The sequence below is a fragment of the Siniperca chuatsi genome, linkage group LG3 (genome assembly GCF_020085105.1).
Source record: "Siniperca chuatsi isolate FFG_IHB_CAS linkage group LG3, ASM2008510v1, whole genome shotgun sequence".
Lineage (NCBI taxonomy): Eukaryota > Metazoa > Chordata > Actinopteri > Centrarchiformes > Sinipercidae > Siniperca > Siniperca chuatsi.
The window spans coordinates 19,140,571-19,161,488 of record NC_058044.1 but is presented as its reverse complement, the minus strand read 5'-3'; the positions used below and the strand labels follow the sequence as shown (position 1 = coordinate 19,161,488).

Here is a 20,918-nt window from a genome sequence, read left to right as displayed (position 1 = left end):
GCTCTCATGGTGCCAATCATGGTTACACACTGCATGCAGTTTTAAAAGCGACATGTGCCTTCACTGCCAGTGTCGCAACACCCTGAAACATGCATCAGTGTTACGAAATATATAGCATTTACTGCATTGCAGGGTTTATATTTTGAGTTGTTTGTTGTTTTTACTGTCAACTGTAAGAAGAAACCTGAAATTTCAGTTCACCCTAATTATGAAGCCTGTCTGATTTACTATGAATTGGGAGTTTATGTAATAAGCACCTGGACCAGTGTTAAATTTCTTTTTGGGAAATCAGACAGGCCACTTAATGAGGATGGACTGAGACATCTCCATATGGGGCACCTGTTTTTGCCTACAGAGAGATCAAGCTTTGTCACAACTACAACCTACATCTACTGTTGTCTTAGTGCTTGAGTTGTCTTAGTGATTTTGCTAAGGTTTGACTGAGTTTGCTAACCGATGACTGAGCCCATAATTGACATGTTAAATTTTGATTTGCTTGAAGGTAAGGAGTTACAGTCATCACAATTTCCTATTTAGTAGGAAAGGCACGATCTGCTTATCTCACGATAAAATGTGCAATATGAGTTTCATGATTCTGTACAAACTTGATGCAGTGTAATAAATAAACTTCAATGAAAACAAAGTCTAACTGTACTGAATTCTTTGTAATGTAAACAACAACAAAATAACTGGTTGGTATTTGGCTAAGTGGATATTGAAAAGATGGTTTATGTCAGAGCAGTAGTGAAACTTAAGAAAACTTTGGCATACAGTTGAAGAATAAAATTATAATGGTAAGCCTAAAGTCATGGTAAGTTAGTTTTGAGATAATGTTGATAGCTGGAGGATGTATGCACCACCTTATTCATTGCACCACAGATTCAGTGTAGGGCTACATATTAAACTTAAGCTTTCAATATTTTTAGTGAGGTGCTTTTGCTGCCCACAGAAGAGCATAATCCATCATCATGTTTTCATTACCTTAGAATGAGTTGTTTTATCTGCATAGGGAGTAGGTCCCCTTCCACGGAGGTCGCCATGTTGCACCGCTATGTCTCTACAGTAGCGTACCATAGAACAGACAAACCAAACATTGGCTTTAGGTAGGGCCGTTCGTGAGTTTCACAGCCACAGTCGTTTCTCCTACACGCTTGGAAGGGGAGGGTGAGGCAAGCGGTATTCAAATGGTTGCAGACTGCAATTTCACCACTAGATGCCACTAAATCCTACACACTGGACCTTTAAAGCAGAGAAAAGACAACCACAGTACAAACAGTGTCCAGTTTAACAGTTTAGTTTCATACAAGTTTTAAATATTTCTGTCACACTATACATATTGATTCATTAAGCTGTCAATGCTCACAACAGTACAGATAGAGTAGACCACAACTTATTGTTTTGTCAACAATTAAGCTAAAGTTGCTTGTTTTTTTATAATAATAATGGACAGGAACAACCAGAGTTTCTCATCCTTGGTGTCAGGACCCTACAGGGTGTGATTTGATAAGCAGGTGGGGTCATGGGGGATTTCTAAGACTGACAAACAGCACATTTGTTATGTTCCTAATTAAAGAAAGGGTTAAACTATATCATAATTTCTGTGTACAATCCATTCGGAGCTTTCTCTACCCTCTTAAAAATACAACACAAAAGTAAGTTATTCTGATGACAACTTGACAACTCTAATTGCTGGCATCAATACTCTGAAAAGTGGGTCACAGACCAGAAAAGGCTGAAAAACCCTGAGTTTCATAGTCAGTGAATAACCCTTCCAAACATATAAATCACCACCATAATTGTACATACCAAATTATAATATAACTTAATATCAATACAATAACATTGACAATACCTCACTGGCAATATGGCACTCTTTTATGGATTTGACATATCAGCTTATCCAGAACACAAGCCTTCACTTATATTTGTGGCTTTGAATTTCAGACTGAATCGATACTGAAATTGCAGCAACTTTCACTGCTGAAAAGCAACCATTTTACTCATTCAAGATGTTGTAGGAGGAAACACTACAACTCTCAATGCAAAAATTGGATGGATTGTGATCATAACATTGCAAATTCCTTGAAGTGACTGCTTTGTAATTTGCCAAATTATGCTACTAGGCCCACCAGAGACTTCTCACTTGTCCCTTAGCCCATGGCCTAACTTTAGTCCACATTTCATTGAACTCTGTAAACGTGTTTTTGAGAGAGCCTGATAACAAACAAGCAAACAGACAAGTAGAACCAAAAACATATAAAATAACCAAATGCTAAATTAACTAAAAGCACTGCTGAAAAAGATATACAGAGAAACAAAAACAAAAGACAGCGTCTCTACTGTTTGTTGCCTAGTTACAAGGTACAATGTAATTTATTTTACAACACGAGGTTGTACAATGAAATGAAAGTTTGTAGTCCCTTCATGCAACACAGATAGATCATAACATATACTTACATTTATATTAAAATAACATAACATAAAATAAATTTGAATACAATTAAATTAAATTAAACAATATATACAGTTATTTAAATACATATATACATAGCCTACACATATATTTTACAAAGTCAATGCAAAGATGTGGATTCACTGCAGCTGGCATGAATTGAGGTAGACATGTCCGCACAGGTTGAAAGTTTCTCCCCTTTAACATAAATGTGAGATTACCCAAGCTATATAAATGTACCTCATGAATGTTCAGAGACTAGTGCAGAGAGGAGGTGGCCTGGAGGAATGTAACAGTATCATCTGGAGCTCATGGAGTTAACGCATGTTGTTAGCTAGCTGCAAATGTCTGTACTGTCAGGTCCACTGGCTGTTTGCTGTCAAGAAACAGTCACAGCATCTAATCTGAACACACCTTTTAGTACTGAGAAACTACCCAGTCTGCTTCACTCTCTTAATTGGTCTTAAACACAGTCCAGCAGTATAATTGTTGGAATAAATGTTCTTCAAAGGGAAGATCACATGATTGTCAGACATGGGAATACATTCAGCTGAACAAAACAATAAGTATATGTGTTCTTGTGGTAATGTCCCATTCATAGTGCTTATCAGTTGCACAGATAGACATTGATAAAGTTATTTTAATATTTATCGTATTCATTGTGGGGCCACATTGGATGGTATCATCTCCCCAGAGGCTGGTTCCTGCTGAGCCCCTTCAGGTACCATTCTGACACTCACACTGCCGCCATCGGTGGTACTCGGGTTCACACGGAACTTTCTATTAACCGGCCGTACGGCCCTGAGAAACTGCCTCTTGAAGGTCTCACTGAGGATAATGTAGAGAAATGGGTTGATGCAACTGTTAGCGTAGCCCATGCTAATGGCTATGTTGTAGGCATAGGAGAAAGCTAGGCTTGGCTTCTGTACCCCTAGGTGGACCAGCTGAAGGATGTAGTAAGGGGCCCAGCAGATGAAGAAAGCCAGGCAGATAGCCACTGCCATCCGGGTCACCTTCCTGGTGCGCACCCTCAAACTCCGTGGAGGCAGTGGTGCCACGCTGGTGGACATGTGCTGAAGGATCTTGAAGAACACCAGGCAGATGATGGCCAAAGGTATCGCAAATGCCAAGAAGAACTGGTAAAGCGTAAACCAGTATGTGTCAGTGACTGGGTCAGGCAGAAGGAGAGCACAGGCCACCAGGCCATCTGGGAGAGGCATCAGGCCTGCGTACATCCACACAGGGATGATGGTGAGTAAGGACAGACCCCACACCAGGCCAATGACCAGCGCTGCCACACAAGGTGTGCGGATGTAGTTGAAGCGGATAGGATGGACTGTAGCCAAGTAACGGTCGAGGGTCATTGAGGTGAGAATGTAAGTACTGACAATCTGGCTATTAGAGTCAAGAGCAGTGATGACCGTACACATTACGGCTCCAAAATGCCAGGTACCGTTGCCCAGCAACTGGTGGATGAGGAATGGCATCCCAAGGAGAAACAGGAGATCAACAATTGACAAATTTAAGATAAAGATATCTGGAACAGTTTGCTTGGCACGGCACTTGGTCTTCTTCATGATGGTGTAGATAACAATAAAGTTCCCCATAATACCCAGAAAGCAGATGATGCCAAAGATGATGGGAAGGATGGCACTGCAATGAAGGGCCCCATCTGCAGCTGGAAACAAGAAGAGGATTGCTTTTAGGCATTTGGATAATTTCAATGTGAAAATTATTGATTTGTGTGCATGTGCATGCCTGTATGTCTGTGGTGTGTGTGTGTCTTGGCTCTTTCAGCGCAGCACTAAGCAACGACAGATGATGGTAGGGGCAAAAGATCTTTGTAATTATTCATACGATGTTAGAATAGACCTTACAATAAAATAGGTTGCTATGGCTATGTATGTACATTTTAAACACAGTCACATAAATGTCTAAAAAAAAATCTTACCACATCTTTAACACTAAGATTCTATGCATGAATCATTAAGTAGAAATCATAAGTTTAAACTGATGTGATGAAGGTATTTCATATTTCTCATCAAACATATCAGGCTGTGAAGAGAATTCACTGCAGCCATTGTGCAACAGTCTATGAAAGCTTGTATGATTAAAAAAGCATACAAGATAACTTGGGGAAATAAAAGAAAAATAAAAGAGAAAAGAAAACATTGATTTTTGCTGTTTTAAGAACATGCTGAATGCAGCTATGATTCTTACAAACAACGTGTGAACGGATGTTGTTCTAACTGGATTACATTACCGGTGCGCTGGTTGCTCAACCTACCTGCTGTTGTTGAATTTGTGTCTCTGAGGGAAAAATTTGACTCGTTAAAGAAATCCATCGGTAAGATTCAAAGTATGTCCAAGTTAAGAAGTATTACGAAGTGCCTGCTTCCCAAGTAAAGTGCATCTGAAGCAGCCTGCAACATAAATCCCTTCTTACTCTTTGAGTGATTCCAGATATCCTTTTTAGATAGTTACATTCTTTACAGCATAAGCATTTTGTTTCACTCTGTGAGCAGCCCAGTGCGCTCTGTGCCCTCAAAGATATAAAGCCGCTCCTCGGTGAGTGGTAGAAGAGCCTGTGAGAGCATGCTCACTCGGGAGTCCGTGATGCTCTCAGTGGAGTTGCGACTGCGCTGCAGGTGTCAATCAAGCTGGTGAAATATCTGATCAGATAAGTGTTAGCCTGTAGCTGATATTTTCTCCTACAAGTGCTTCCTTGGAGACGTTTGATCCAAATCTATCATTTTAATTGTGTTATCTCGAGTCAAGGTTGGTGGGAATTGGTGTGGTGGGAGATTGAACAGCAGCACACATTATCAAATCACAGCAATGAAAAGAGAAAAGAAAGAAAGAAAATCATATCACTTTAATCGAAGAATGTGGTTTGATGTTTTGAAATATGAACTCGCAAAAAAAGCTATTCACTACTGTCCCTGGGATTTAGAATAACTGTAGAGTACAAGTATAAAGAGCGCAAATTAAGAAGATGCTTATTTGTTTCCACTGCCCAAATACATTTTTGAAATTTGTCATTAAAGGAAGCTTTGACGTGTCCTATCTCGACAGGCAGTAGCCATCGCTAGTTTGTGGAGCAGACAATAAGTATCAGGTACTTAGCAACAAATTAATCCATAACTTCAAATTCTTGGCAGGTTTGAACCGTTTCAACAGCCCGAAACAGGTCGTTTCCACTTTGAACCACTAGATGGCCTTGCTACCCCTCATTTGGAGTCCTCACACGTCTCTGTTAGGAAACATGTGACTATGAAGCGGTTTGTGGGTCATAAATAGGCTTCTGAAAGAGCCCAAGGCATTTATGCCCTCATATAATGATTGATTTGGGAACTGGCAATTAATATGGTGACAGAGAGTTAAGGGTAAAGCAAAACGTGGGATTCTGTTGGCTGAAGGTGGAGGAAGCAAGATTAAACAGTGTGTATGGATGTGTGTGTGGACATGTGTTATTCATGTTGTGGGGACATAAATCTGTTTACGGAGTCACGTTGTGGGGACTAGCCTTCCTTTTGAGGACAAAACGCAAGTCCCCATAATGTAGGCTAAACCATTCAATTTTAGGGTGAATTCTTGGTTTAAGGTAAGGTTAGGGTAAGTGTCCAGGAAATTAATGTAAGTCAATGTGATGTTCACTGAAGTGATGGAAACACAACTGTGTATGTGAGTGTGTGAGTGCAACATTAGTAAGATCTTGCATCTTACTAATGTAAACAAAAACCTCGCATTAATGCTCATGTACAGTGCAACATTAGTAAGATCTTGCATCTTAAACATGTTTGCACTCCCTGAAGAAGGTCGGCAGGATTTTTCAGTGAATATTGCTTCATTTGCACAGGCTGAGCAGCAGCATGTGTACTAATGTGAGCATGACATACTACAATACATGTCAAAGATATAGCAGAGACAGAGTTTAATTTAATCAGAAATCAAACTGTCACAGACACGCCAGGCTCTACTACACCACACACACACCGCACTCCCTCACCCGAGTACTAATTCCCATCACCTGTCACCTATCACACACCTGCACCTAATCATTCACTCCACTCCCCTATAAAACACAATCCCTCATCACAGTCAGTGTCCGGTCTCGTTTGGATTAAGGACAGAACGCTTTATCCTGCCTCCACTACGCCACGGACTCACCTACGTCTCAGCAAAACGCCTACTCGTCTCCAGAGCCCCGATCCCGGTTCCAACCATCTCCAGTCTCCCGTGTGTATCGCTCCAGATCCCGGTCCCGTGTGTCTCCACTCTCCAGTGTGTAACTCCTCAACCCCAGAGCTCCTCGTCTACCAGCTAAAGGACGGTAGCATTATCATCTTCACATTTCCTTTGTTTGCAATAAACTCTGTCACTTCACGGTGTCTCCGGTCTGTTCTGTCCGTAACAACTATCGCCTGATAGTTTTCTCAACGATTTAACTGCTTTGCTAATTTGCTAACTAACAATGTTTTTAATTCATGTTTTATTCTATTATATAATGCATGATGCAGTTATCAAATGAATCAATCCTATAGCAACAACAAAATGAGAACAATCTGTACATTTGAGTATTATCAGTGGTTATCGGTTAGTCGAAATCACTGTTTGAAGGAGGTTTGTGTGTGAGGAAGTGTCGAAACTATTTTTAACACTAAGCATTTAAAACAGACTACAGTTGTAATGTATGCCTAGTAAAAAGTTTAATGAAATACTGGTACTAGAAAAATTGTAGTGTGCAGATTTTGGATATCATAGTGATTTTTTTTGTCTTTTCTCCCATCAAAACCTTGTGTATTGAAAGAAGTCTGCTGTGATCTTGGACAACATGCCACTGCTACTCTTCATCTTCTTCATTTGATGCAGCAATGGCATATTACTGTCCTTAGTTTGGGGACTGTCATTTCTGCTTCAAGTTTTGTTCATATTCCAAGCCAGTTATCATCCAGCAGCATCCAGTCATTTGTGGAGTCGGCAAATTACAAACTTTCTGAGTTCTGAAAGATGCTCATAAATCTGCAGTCTTTGTTTGCAGGTTCTTTTTCAAATCGGAACGTGCGTCACTCACACTTTCAGTCTGTGTGTATCAAGCAGAGCCAGTCTTTGTCTGAGCCCAGAATAACCTACTCTTATCCTGTTACTAAATCCCCACGGTTTAAAGGACCTAGTCACACATGACTGTATCAAATAGTATGACCTGCCATTTCTCTCATTCTCTCATCTTCTGCCACATTTGGATAGCTTTGAGGCTGTAACATTCTGGTGGCCCACACTGAAGTGAAGAATTGCTTCACTTGAATTTGCCTTTTTAGTTATTTCATCTGTTTCCTCGTTCCCTCTTCTCCCACTAGCCCACTTTGCACCAACTTTATGAATTTTCTATGTTAATAAACTTTTGGTTTTCCTTCATTTAGTGTGATGGAGGCTGCAGTGGATTGCTGCACATTGCTCCTTCATTTGGCTTAGTGCCCTCTGAGTGCCCACACAGTTGCAGTAAGCTGAGTCATATGTACTGATGTTGGGAAGTCTCAGTCCCTTCATAATTTTGTACATATATTCCACTTCCCCATTAAATGGATGTCTCATTAGTATAATGCATTAGGTGTCTTCCTCATATATTAAAAGTGGCCCTTGACTGAGTCCTCCAACACCTTTTTTAACAAAATTTAAAATGCATACTGGTAGACTCATATTTAGACTTAAAACTCCAGTATTCTTGTCATCAGTGTTTAAGGCTTTGATTAAACTTCTCTTGCTTCTACCCTATCATCCTACAATTTTCTAATGCTGTTTAGAAATTTTGATTTATGCTCTTAATCTTTTGTCTGTGGATTTAGCTTTTATCAGGAGAGCCGCTTTTGGTGTAGTGCAACATGGTCCCACTACATATTTGTAAGATCCTGACAATGCTGACGACCCATCGGCCACACATCCATAATGAACCATAGATCTTTGTGTCATGCCATTTTCAGTATCCTTTTCAGCCCTCCAGTCAGACCTTTCCAAACAATGTCAAACATTAATTCTTGTCCATAGATGTGACCTTCTCCGCTTGTTACATTCCACATTTTCTCATCAAACCACATACCAGAAAACTGAAATATTCTGACTCTATCCTTTCTACTGCCTAGAAAGTACATTATCAACTCTATCCTGAATAGTTTGCTTACATTAGAAAGCTGTTATAACTAAAGTCTTACCCTCAAACAAGCAGTATGCAGTTTTAACAACCCTTTCTTTGTATATCATAAAGGTTTGCTACAACTGCCTCTTTATTTGCAATGACCTAAGCTTAGAACTGAATCCATGGTTGATCATACACTCTTAAACCCACATGGGTAAGGGACAAAATATCCCATCTATAAAAATCTATCACTAGAATCATGGCAGACAAACAGTTTTCATCTAAAATTTAAGTTTTGTTTTGCTTCTTCACTTGCAACAGAATAAGGAAACAGTGTGCAATAATGGAAAGTAGTGTGAACTTATGATTTTTGAGAGGTAGGAGAAAAGGTTAGTTACAGAAAAGAGGTTCTAATACAGTGGAGAAAAACAACACGTTTTTGTGTCGAAATTAGCAGCACAAATGAAACAGATTTTTTTTTTTACTAATATATCATTTCTATTCAGCAAATGTAACAGTATCCATGTATCCAAAATAAGTCCTAAACTGTGAGCATTCAGTGGCCTGAAATAAATTCACAATTTTTGATTATATACTTTTCTGACAACTGGACATCTAACTGTAAAACAAAGGTTGAACTGCACATAGCAATGGAATGATACAGTATATATTGCAAATTCTTAAAAGATTGATTCACCGAAATCACACAAAAAACATTTTCTCACTTACCCCAATGGCATCCAGTTTTTCAGATTTCTGTGTCATGGTTTTGAGATTTACGCCACCATATACTGCCAATATGATGGAGGTGAAGGAAATTTGTTTGTGCTGGTCAGAGAACTGAAAAATGACACCATAAAAACTCAACAGCTGTATTCCTGAATAAATTGTCTCCATTACGTTGGATAATCAGTAGAACACACTGTGAGCAGTTTTCATTAGAACAAATGTCTTCAGTAGAAAATAGTTCTAATGACTGACTGACTGCAGGCATGTCACCAGGATGCTTACCTCGCAGCCTCCTTGTGGGCAGGTCCCACTGGGAAAAGACCCAGGGGCAGAGCAAGAACACACTAGTGGGATATGGATATGCATTTGAGTTCAGACTACTTTGTAGTGTAAAGTTTTTTTTTGTGGACTCACCATTAAGGAAAGCTGATTCAGTTTTGTGAATTTCTTCTTTTAGTAAATGTGTTTGAAGTGAGTTTACTGCAGTGCAGATAACTGTTTTTTAAATGCCATTATGACAACAGCAGTTGGTTTCAATTGAACATTCTGTAGCTAGTAGCAACCCCTACTGGCAGTGACATAGTGGTTCTGATTGATTTGGCAACACTTTGTTACCGTGGTAACAGCAAGAGTGGTTACTTCTACAGGTCCCCGAATTATGGGGGCAGCAAACATGATCAACTGTTGTCTGTTCACAGTGCAAACAAACAAACTGACATTGTTTTAATAAACAAGCTGGTAAATAATCAGCCTTTTCCCAGCATGCCATGAGCAAACGTGAGTAGTTTTTCACACAAAAGGGCAACAGTTAAAGGAGTTGGTTACCTTACTGACATACTGAGGAGAGAAGCCTGTCGCCTGCAGCTCTTTTGGAATAATTTTGTTTTACGTGTACATTTTTCCTGTGCAGCCATGCTGGCTCCCTAAATTGGCACTTGGTCATCAAAACTTTGAGAACCCCCTGATAAAGAGGGTCAAGTACATTGTGATTAAAGGTACAGTATGTAGGACTTAGTGGCATCTAAATTGGTAATACGGTTAAATTGCAGTTTGCAACCATTTGAATACCACTCGCATCACCCTGCCCTTCCAAGCGAAACTCGTGAAAAACATGAACAGCCCTATCTAGAGCAAGTGTTTGGTTTGTCAATTCATGTTTCTACTGTAGAAACGTGGTGAGATGAGATGATTCATCTCAGATTTCCCCTCAAAAATCACTTGTTTTATCAGGGTGTCTGCTTAGATAAAGACACACTTATCAGCCTTCCACATCAGGAAGTGCTCCATTGTTTCAGAAACAGTGTTTAAGTGGAAAAACAATTCAAACCATTTTCTGTCAGTTCCCCCTCTGTGGCCCTCTGTCTTTAAGGTCATTATTCTTTCAATAACATTTGATTTCTCTAGTTGTCTTCACAGACAATGGTAATGTGTCTTCTACTGTGCAATTTATGGATTTCAAATTATGAAAGGACAGAGAAAATTTGCAGGGACAAAACCTTTCTTATCGGGGATGAGGATCATCATCATAGTGATCTGTCCTATCAGAAAACCTCTACATTCGTATCCTCACCAGACATCAAATGATGTGTGCATGTGCACAAGTTACATACACCCACACATATTATGACTCATCCTCCTGGGCACTGTCGTCAACTGTTTCTTTGTGGGTGTGTGTGTCTGTGTTTGGTGGCATTCAAACCCTAACAATTTAGCAGAGTGCTCCTCCATCAGAGATTAAATTGTAGCCCTTTTCTCACTCAGGACTCACAACATTGCTGTGTTTTGTCATCAATGTGTAAATTCTCTATTATATTGCTTCTGTTTTAGTATAAAAGTTTTGGATAGACACAAACCAATGTGAAGGCACAGCTGAGCAGTGGTGAGTTGCAATGTTAAAGACACCACAGGAGGACATTGTTGTGACATACTCACACAGGCTGACTATGAATCTGATTTTGCAGTTTAATGACTGTTTATCCCCTTGGATAGATTGTCAATGTGTTAAGCATCATAGAAATAGCTTCACTGGGGAGATGTGCTGCTTTAATTCACTGGCTCAATTTTCCAACATCAAAGGGAACAACAGCATTCCCTATCTCCAGGTCAAAATAATTATAATTTTGAGATTTCTTTTAATGTCATTTTAATTTTCTTATTCTATTTTGTATTTTCTATTTTGTTGACAAAGTTAATGTTCTTATATTACTAAATCAAAATGGGCTGCACTGCCCAAACTATTTATGTTAAATGTACTGTATCAGCAACTGACTAGATGCACCTAAGCAGGTATGGCAACACCAACAACTAACAAATACTGCATGCCAAGTAGTGCAAACAAAACATTATTCCCTGTTTAATGCAGACTAACCTTTGTTGTCCCTGTGTTTTAAGTATTTCTGCGAATGTGCATTTGGATGGTTTAGATTCAGGCAAGATTATGTTATATTAAGAGTTGACCTTCGTCTCTACCTTGAGCACCAGACAGCTTTAAACAGAGCTCTGTCCCCAAATCTGCAGGACACAAATGAAGTACACTTAAAGCACTCCATCTATATGCTTTATAATAGAATTGCTGCAATCACACGTTTTCTCTCCTGATACTGATTCCGATACAAAAACTCAGGGTTTATACCGATATCGAGAACCAATCCAAAACCAGTTTTGTTTGTTTTTCTAGACGTTTTATACAGTTGCATTGTTACCATCTTTTTCACAGCAGCAACTCTGAAACATGATTTTATGTGGATTGGTAACATCTAGCCAATACTCAATCTACATGATAATTGGATCGGTGCACCCCTACTTTATAAGCTCCCAGGGCCTATGAAAATGCAAACAGGAAAGGTTACGTTTGCGATACTGAACAAAGTGTTCTGATATGGGAAAATAAAGGAGGAGTTGGTGCTGAAGAATCTCACATGATGCCAAGCAGAATGGTGTTCTCTCTGCCAAGTTCATTATTTTCTCATAGTAGTATACCACAGAATGCATTATCACACCCAAAGAAAACTAAAAGGAATACTAAAAATCTTCATGTAGTCAGGCACAATGAACACAAGGGTGGCATCACTTTGAAGTTATTATTCACATTATTGTTGACTGGGGTGACTGGTGAATAAACAAAATATCAGTAGTGTTTATACATCAAAACTCAAACGCAAACCATCACACAACCTGAAATCATAAATAACAACATTACCAATGCAAGATTAGTTTTTCCACCTTCTTTAATTTTACAAAATAATTAGAAATGAATTGCAATTGTAAGACAAAAATGCATTCCACCAACATAACCTAATTTTCTTACAGTGGCCAATAGCCCAAGAAAAAGTTAATGGACAAAAAAGCAGTTACCACACAATAGGAACCCTGGTGTATTGCCTGGGAACCCAATACTTTTAAAGCCTGATCGTCTGTCAGCTGACATGAAGCAGGTCAATCCTTTGTGTCTGGATTCTCAACAGCTGCTATGGTTGGTCTGATAGCATCTAGACCAAGTTAATGTTAAAGTTAGGCACAAAAACGACTTTGTTAGGTTTAGGGAAAGATCATGGTTTGGGTTAAAGTTCTTCGTTAAAGTTAAGGGAGCTTAGGTGGTTACAATGATAAACCCATGGTTATGGGTAGGAAATGATCATGGTCATACTTTACAGTTTTTTCTAATGGCTTGAGCACATTTTTTGTTACTATTGGCTATTTTTGCAAAACTCTACACATAAATAAGAAAACCCTTCACCAAATCAGCAAAACATTTTAGCTCTTTTGCAAAAGCTAATAAACCTTGCTTAACTCTTCAAACCTTAGTAAAAATGGTATTTTCGTATCAAACAGTTAACACAAGCCATCACATTAATAAGCACACAATGCGCCAACTACACACTGAAGGTATGAATAAAAAACACATCTGGCTTTTGCTTTCTCTGTGCACAAGCTATGTCAGTTTGAGGTCATACTTTTGTCATAGTTCTGTAAACATGGGATCCAAACTTCAAGTACTGGTGTTTATTTACACATATCAAAACAAAACAAGTGTTTTTTCCAAGACAAAACACAAAATAGTAATTTCACTGAGAAAAAAAAAAAAAATCAGTTTACATTGTGTCGTCTCTCTGGGTCCGGCCACAAAATTTCGTCTACATCACATGCAATGTCCTCTAGTCCAAGGCACCTGGGAAAATATCTTCTGGAATGCCATATCCAGGCCTGACATGATGCCTGGTCAGTATCCCCACATGCCTCCTCCATTGCCTGTAAAAGGGCTATGCGTTGATGGGGATGACGGTCATAGACCTTCCAGCGCCAGGCAGAGAAGAACTCTTCAATTGGATTCAAGAATGGAGAGTATGGGGGGAGGTTGAGTACAGTGAAAAGCGGGTGATCTGTAAACCAGTTGCGGCCCTATGGAAACTAACATTGTCCCATATGATGACATATCTGGTCTGCTCTGGTCTCTGAACATTAGTGAGCATGTCATGTAAGGTGTCTAGGAATGTAATAATGTGTGCAGTGTTATATGGGCCTAGGGTTGCATGATGGTGAACAACACCATTTTGACTAATAGCTGCACACAAAGTTATGTTACCACCACGTTGTCCTGGGACATTGATTATGGCACGGTGTCCAATAATGTTCCTGCCACGTCTCCTTGTTTTAGTGAGGTTAAAACCTGCCTCATCCACAAAAAGCTGCTCATGACCCATGGCATCTGCCTCTAGCTCCATCACTCTCTGGACAAGACAAAACAAATGCAGCACAGCAGGCTCATGCACAGTACTACAGTATGCACTTCCAGATTCAGTACCAATGATACTATAACTTACCTGCACATAGTCATATCGCAGTTGTTTTACAAGTTCACTGTTTCTTTCAAAAGGGACTCTGTAGATTTGTTTCATTCGGATTCTGTTGCGGGCAAGTACACGACTTAATACAGAAATGCTCACATTGTGTGTGTTTTGGAAGGTGGTGTCATCCTCAATTATGCGCTGCTGAATTTCTCGTAGCCTTATGGAATTATTTGCAATCACCATATTGACTATATGGGTCTCTTGTTCTGCAGTGAACATTCTTCCTCTGCCCCCAGCATCTGGACGTCTTGCAATTCTGTAAAATAACAATTTCAGTATTTTTACATGTATGGTATTGTTGTGTTTTGCATTAGAGTATGGCAGTGCTACAAAACTTAGTGCAAAGTGACTGTACTAACTGATTTTCATTTCAAAATGTCCTTATGATGCTTGCTACAGTGTAGTGGCTCAAGTTAGGCTGAACCCGTTGGCCAGCTTCCCTCAGGTCATTCCATGGTTGATTACATGGTCCACTATTGTAGCTCTGATGTCATCAGTAATTCTATTTCTTACTCTTCTTACCCTTCCTCTTCCCTCTCCTCGTCCTCCTCTTGCTCTTCCTTGTCCTCTTCCTCTAACTTCACCTCCTTGTCCTTGTCGTCCTCTCCCTCTCGCTTCTTCACCTCCACGTCCTCTTCCTCCTCCTCTTCCTCCTACTTCTTCACCTCCACGTCCTCTTCCTCGGCCTCCTCTAACTCTCACTCTTCTCACTCTTCCTGCTCCCTCCATGGTACTCCACATGGACAGCTTATGTGGCTTATTTATATTGCTTAGGCTGATTGCAAAGTGAACTAATTATCTAAAACAGTTTTCACATGTGACAGTGTGCCAGACAATTGGCAAAATAGTGTAAATAATAGCCATACATGTGTTTTGCTAGGAGTGTGTTAATCATTTGGAAATTGAGTGTAAAGCAGTGAATTGTATTTACAGTTCCGCAAAAAGAGTGCTGTGCAGTGGATTGTACCTACAGTTTTGCAAAGTATGTGTTACAAAATTGCAAACTGAGTGGAAAGCAGTGTTTGTGCTTTTAGTTTTGCAAACTCAGTGAGTGGTTTTGCTATAAGTATTAATAGTTTTAGAAGTTGTGCTATAAGAATCAGGGTTAGGGTTTAAGCATTCAGAAAAAACTGTAAGAAAAACACAATTGACTGTCTGTTGGAAATGGGAAATGAACAGCGGCCTCCTGTGTTATAGTCTGATGTTGCTTTGTCACGATTAAATATTCCCCACCAGGAGGTATTCTTCAGAATGGGGTGGCGCACACAGTGATTCACTTGTACTGCTCCTCTATTCTCCTCGATCAAGCTTCAATAAATGCTTCTGAGTAAGACATCCAGGTCTTCTGAACCTTCTTCAAATCACGAGTTAACCAGCTCTCAAGATTTCCTTCACAAACTGCCGTCACAAACAGAATTCCAAGAGAACAACGACTGGTAAGTGCAAAGTTTCTTTTATTTTGCCGGCAGACCTGTTTGATTTTGTTTTTGTCCAAAGAAGCGCAGGCAGTTTTTTAACTGTTAATGATCTAGAGAGGATTTCTGCAGCAGCAGCGCAGCGAAAGCCTGATCCTAGTGAGAGAGAGATTCCACCTTGATGTCTATGATGTGACAGCTTGGGCAGAAGTGTGTGATGGAGGTGGTGCTGCTGACCATCCTCTCCTGAGTGTCTGTGTGGGCAGAGGTGACAATCATAGGATTTGACAGACACGCTGTCCACTGGAACAACTCCAACCCCAAGAGTTTTAGTATGAGTTGGCATGAATCTTTATTGAACAAGTGTTGCAACTGTTCGGAACGCTGCCGGTATGAATAGTTTTGATGTGAAATATTTGCAGGTGAGTACTTTGCATTTTCGTACCGTTTATTCGTCATGCTCCTGGCATGTAAAGGCCTTAAGGCCTGATTAAGGTCAGGGTTCAGTGTCTGGGGCTAATGTCATGGCTGATCCTTCTGAGAACGTCGGAATGAATGTGCCATACAAACCTCTGAGTGGATGCTCAAAACAAAACTTATAAGAAAATAGAGAAATCAAGTGAACTAAACGTGGTTTAGATTTTGTATAAATTAAAAGTGTGAGATTAAGTGCTGATGTCAGTGGTTGGTAGATTTGGGAAAAAGACAGTGGTGTGTGTTTTGTAACCCCTACAGCACCACAACTGGGTGTTTTTTTCCAGGACAGCTTTGGGTTGCACCCGACACAGATAATACCCACAATGAGGTTAAACCCGAGAGAAGCCTTTCTGCGGTAAACTGAAAGAGGCTTATTTTTTGCCAATTTGTAAATTGTGCACACAAGGTGAAAAGCGCTTTGCTTATTAAATCTCAAATTGCAACCACTGAAGTAAAATAAATGTGGAGACTTTTGATGATGTGACAGCTTGGGCAGAAGTGTGTGTGCTGCTGCAGTGTTTATTGATGTGCATGTGTGCATTTAATGTGCATGCTGTAAATATGGATAATAATCAGTCCACAGTAGAGGCTAAAAATGAATCTGTAATCAATTAACCAAAAGTAAAGATTAAAAGTAAAAATGTATCAAAGGATGATAAAAGTAAAGATATAAAGCAAAATTCCCAATGCGTCCAATCCCATAGCACACTATAACGCAACGTTTTCCCCACACATGCCTGCAGGAATAGTAGGTATACAAGAGGGATGCAATTCACACCCTAGTGCAGAAGTTAAGTTTTTGGCCTCTTGGAGGCAGCCCAACAAGCTGTCAGGTCAAGTCAAGTTTATTTATAGAGAACATTTAAAAACAATAGAAGTTGACCAAAGTGGTGTACAGTGATTGCTGTACACTTGAATCGGAAATGGTAGCATTAGCTCACACTGTCCCATTGTAACTATAACTGGGGACAAAAAACCTCCATTCTTATACCATCCATCCGTCCATTTTCCACTGCTTATCCAGGGCCGGGTTGCGGTAGCAGCAGGGCTAAGGAAGTTAGTCCAGCTGTCCCTCTCCCCAGCAACATCTTCCAGCTCATGTGGGATCCCACGGAGATCTCAAGCCAGATGAGATATATAATCTCTGTAGCATGTTCTGGGTCTACCCCGGGGTCTCCTACCAGTTGGATGTGCCTGGTAAACCTCCACAAGAAGGCCTTATCAGATGCCCAAAAACCCTCATCTGTTTCCTTTTGGCACGACGGAGCAGTGGCTCTGCTCTGTCTGGGTTTCTTACACTATCTCTAAGAGTGAGCCCAGCCACCCTATGGAGGAAACTCAATTCAGCCACTTGTATCTGTGATCTCGTTCTTTCAGTCCCTACCCAAAGGTTGTGATAATAGGTCAGGGTTGGAATGTAGATCGATCGGTAAATTGAGAGTTTCACCTTCAGTCTCACCACCTTCTTCACCACAACGGTCCGGTAACGTGCCCACATTACTGCTGACGCCGCACCAATCTACCTGTCGACCACACGCTCCATCTTACCCTCACTCGAGAACAAGACCCAGAGATACTTGAACTCCTTCACTTTCGGCAGCAACTCACATTGTTATACCACACTGCTGGAAATGCTTCATTATGTTAGACAAGCTTCCTCCCTTGCATGAAACTATTTGGTGCAGTGATTGCTGTATCACTATAGTCTTCAGCAACACTTACTTAGCTTTTGAGCACTATCTACACCACATTCTATGTAGCTAGAAGCACTGTAGGTCAAAATTTTGCTGTCAAGAATCAAAAATTATGTTTCTGAACACATTCCTGATTCTTAGAAATTTGGAACTGGATCCAACTCAGTACGTGTTCTCAATACCTAATGCTTCCTCCAGACTCCTCTCCTTTGTCTGTCTATCTCTGTCTTCCTGTTGTGCTTCTTCGGTAAAATCAGTCGGAGTTGGAGACTGAGCTCAGCCATTATATTCTATCATTTCCTCTACACCAGATGTCAAAACACCATGCACACACACATATATAAGCACAGATAAATTCATGGCAGCTCTAGTGGTGTGACTCAGACGTGTGTGTCAGGCTTAGACAAAGGACATTCCTGATCACCTGTTTAAGCACCTGGTGTCTCTGATGTGGGGTGTCATCTCTTCAAAGATCAGATTCAGCTCATTAGAGTCTCCCACACAAGAAACTGAATGGGTGAGTCACCATTTCTAGCAGTCTCTGTGTATGTGTGTGTTGGCAAGAAAGAAAATTATCATTTATGTTATTAGTCATTTTAATATATTAAAGTTTATATTAGTTGTTGTGTGTTTTTTTAGGGTAATCGGCATCTGCTCAGTCACACAATCCCTGAGAGGAAGATGGAGACACACACACACACAAATACACACCACTCATGCATACAGTGAAGTATTCATCAAACTGAGTCCACATCATTACAAAAACACTGGATGTGACCCATCTACAGACATTTATTAATCATTTCTTGGAACCAGTCTTTGGAACCAAGGCCACTCATTCTTGCAGGATCAGTGTCATGAATAATATTTGTCTGTCTGTGAGTAGTAAGATGGCCATAATTTTTCAGGAGGACACAGGCTCTGATATTTACTAGCTGCAAAGAAAGACTGAGGCAGAGCTGAGGCGTAAAAAACGCATACGCAGCAGTAGATGTAAAGCCACATGCAACAACAGATGTGCTCATAAAAATAACAGGCACATCTTACACGTACGTAAACACACACCTACACACCTGTTATACAGTGAGACAATAGCAGGTAGGCTATATCCTCCAGTCAGTAATTACCACATGGGAAGCAACAATTACTATAAAAATTTGCAAGCGTGTTTAATTTATAGAGTTAAAAAATGAGTTAAATTTGTACCAGGTTGTTGGCAGAAACCAGAAACTGGGGCAGACATTGCATACCATATATGTGGATTCTTTTTTCACAGGAAGGGAGAACATAAACTTCTGTACAAGCCTCAGGCTTTTCTGGGGGGGAGGGGTGCATGTTATCATTGTCAATTATACAGATGTGTACATAATTTATATTAACACTTGCCAAAAACTACTCATACTTCTTTAATGACGTGTGTAATCTACATCACCTGAATGTTTACAGCCGTACTTAGTACAATTTGCTGCCTGGAAACAGTGGCACCGCTTCAACAGTAGAACAAAATGTTTGTTTACTGAACCAAATACAAGCAGTGGTCAGTATTCTCCGGTGGTGCCAGTGGTACAGCTTACATCTCTTGTAACACTGTAAGCCTGAATGATTGAGCCCCTGGAGCCCCATCAGTGAGCAGTGTGGCACACATTTTCTTGGTTTGGAAACCGCTAAGGAAAATAATCTTGCAGGAGGATGCTGGCGCTGCTTTTTCACAGTGTGTGAGTTTGTATGTTTCCAATAAGAACCTGTGTTCGAATAAATAATTAAAATGCCATTAAATGCATCAAAATAATATTAAACTTACTAAAACTACTTTCCCATTTAATTTTCCATTTTTATTTATTAATTTGTATATTTAGTCATTGATTTTTCATTGATTTTTATTTATTTATTCATTTATTTAGTCATTTTAAAAAAAGTTTAATGTATTTATGCATTAATGTATGTATTATTTTCTCTTTAATTTTACCCCATTTATTTCCCCAAACTTATTTCTGACTTTTCTTTTTACATGTCTTGTTCTGCTTTATTACGCAAATGAGGGGGGCTATGTGTCATGGGGTTAATTTTTCACCAATTAGTTGATTGACATCAGAGTGTACATTAATTGTAATTGTAATTTGTAATTATTATAAATGTAAATACAGAAGAAAATTATAACAGAAATATCAACTTGTGCCACATTTGATAAATTATTGAATGTCTACATTACTTTTAATATTATTTTTGGTGCATTTAATGGCACATTAATTAATTTATTGAATAATTTATTTATTTATTTGTTTATTTTTAAAATATGCTATCAATACATTTCAATTCATACAGACAATATTTAGCCTAGGACAATAAAAAAACAGAAAAATTATTCACCGCCATTCACTTGTTAACCAGAAGACGTTCACTCGAAAAACCACATACCATGCATAATGGATGGCCACAGCAGGAACAGACAGCATTGTGTTTGCTACACACAAATTATCAGAAATTGTTATGTGTGAATAAACACGCATGTAAACAAGTGCTTTACTATTAGCCTATTATTTGTTTCAGGAACCTAAATATACAGGAAAATATACTTTTATACAGAAAAAAAAACAGTGGACCATTAAAAGTCAGATACAGAAAGTGGATTCTGTAAACTATAGCCTATATAAACTATTCATAATGCATCATATTTCTGCCACTGTTGAAACTTCATGCACAGTGTGACCTGTCCAGGTTGATATACCAAATTAATGACTTTAATTTGCATCACAGCTGGTGGCAGATCACTCATCCCATGTAAGAGACTCCCTGCGAAGTGTGAATGCATTGAAAATGACTAATTTCTGTAGTAAATCAGCATGTCTAGGAGAAAAAAAGTTGATGTTGAGTGTTGACATACAGCATAGACTGATTTGATTTATACAAATGAGGCTTCTCTTAGTGTTTCACTATGATTCTGCCATTTCTGTCTGATTATATTGTGGCTTTATTATAAGTGGCTACTAAGGACATTTTGTACTAGTAATCCTGAATGAGGATGGCATAGTCCTTTAACTCCTAAAATTTGTGTAAGAAATCCTATTGTATTGGGTATTGGGCTACCCTAAGGCTAAATAGCTCTGCCTGCATTTCTGTATTCATTTTAAGTGTGAAAAGTTTTTTTATTTCATTCCATGGTAGAAAATCTTCAGT

The 20,918-nt window shown here is 39.4% G+C and overlaps 1 protein-coding gene across 4 annotated transcripts; it reads right to left on the bottom strand.

Moving 5' to 3' along the window:
• Window positions 1-1,278: 1,278 nt before the first annotated feature.
• mchr1a (melanin-concentrating hormone receptor 1a) lies at window positions 1,279-9,861 on the bottom strand. Of its 4 annotated transcripts, none has more exons than XM_044189856.1 (5): window positions 9,726-9,823; window positions 9,594-9,621; window positions 9,312-9,422; window positions 6,623-6,775; window positions 1,279-4,130 (listed from the first exon to the last, which is right to left on the bottom strand). In XM_044189856.1, exon 5 carries the CDS (start codon window positions 4,057-4,059, stop codon window positions 3,109-3,111), a length of 951 nt encoding a protein of 316 aa, XP_044045791.1. In that variant the 5' UTR covers window positions 4,060-4,130; window positions 6,623-6,775; window positions 9,312-9,422; window positions 9,594-9,621; window positions 9,726-9,823; the 3' UTR covers window positions 1,279-3,108. The 4 variants fall into 4 exon arrangements, with proteins under 4 accessions (XP_044045791.1, XP_044045792.1, XP_044045790.1 ...); XM_044189857.1 differs by having other exon boundaries at window positions 9,594-9,655; window positions 9,726-9,759; XM_044189855.1 differs by lacking the exon at window positions 9,594-9,621 and having other exon boundaries at window positions 9,726-9,861.
• Window positions 9,862-20,918: the final 11,057 nt, after the last annotated feature.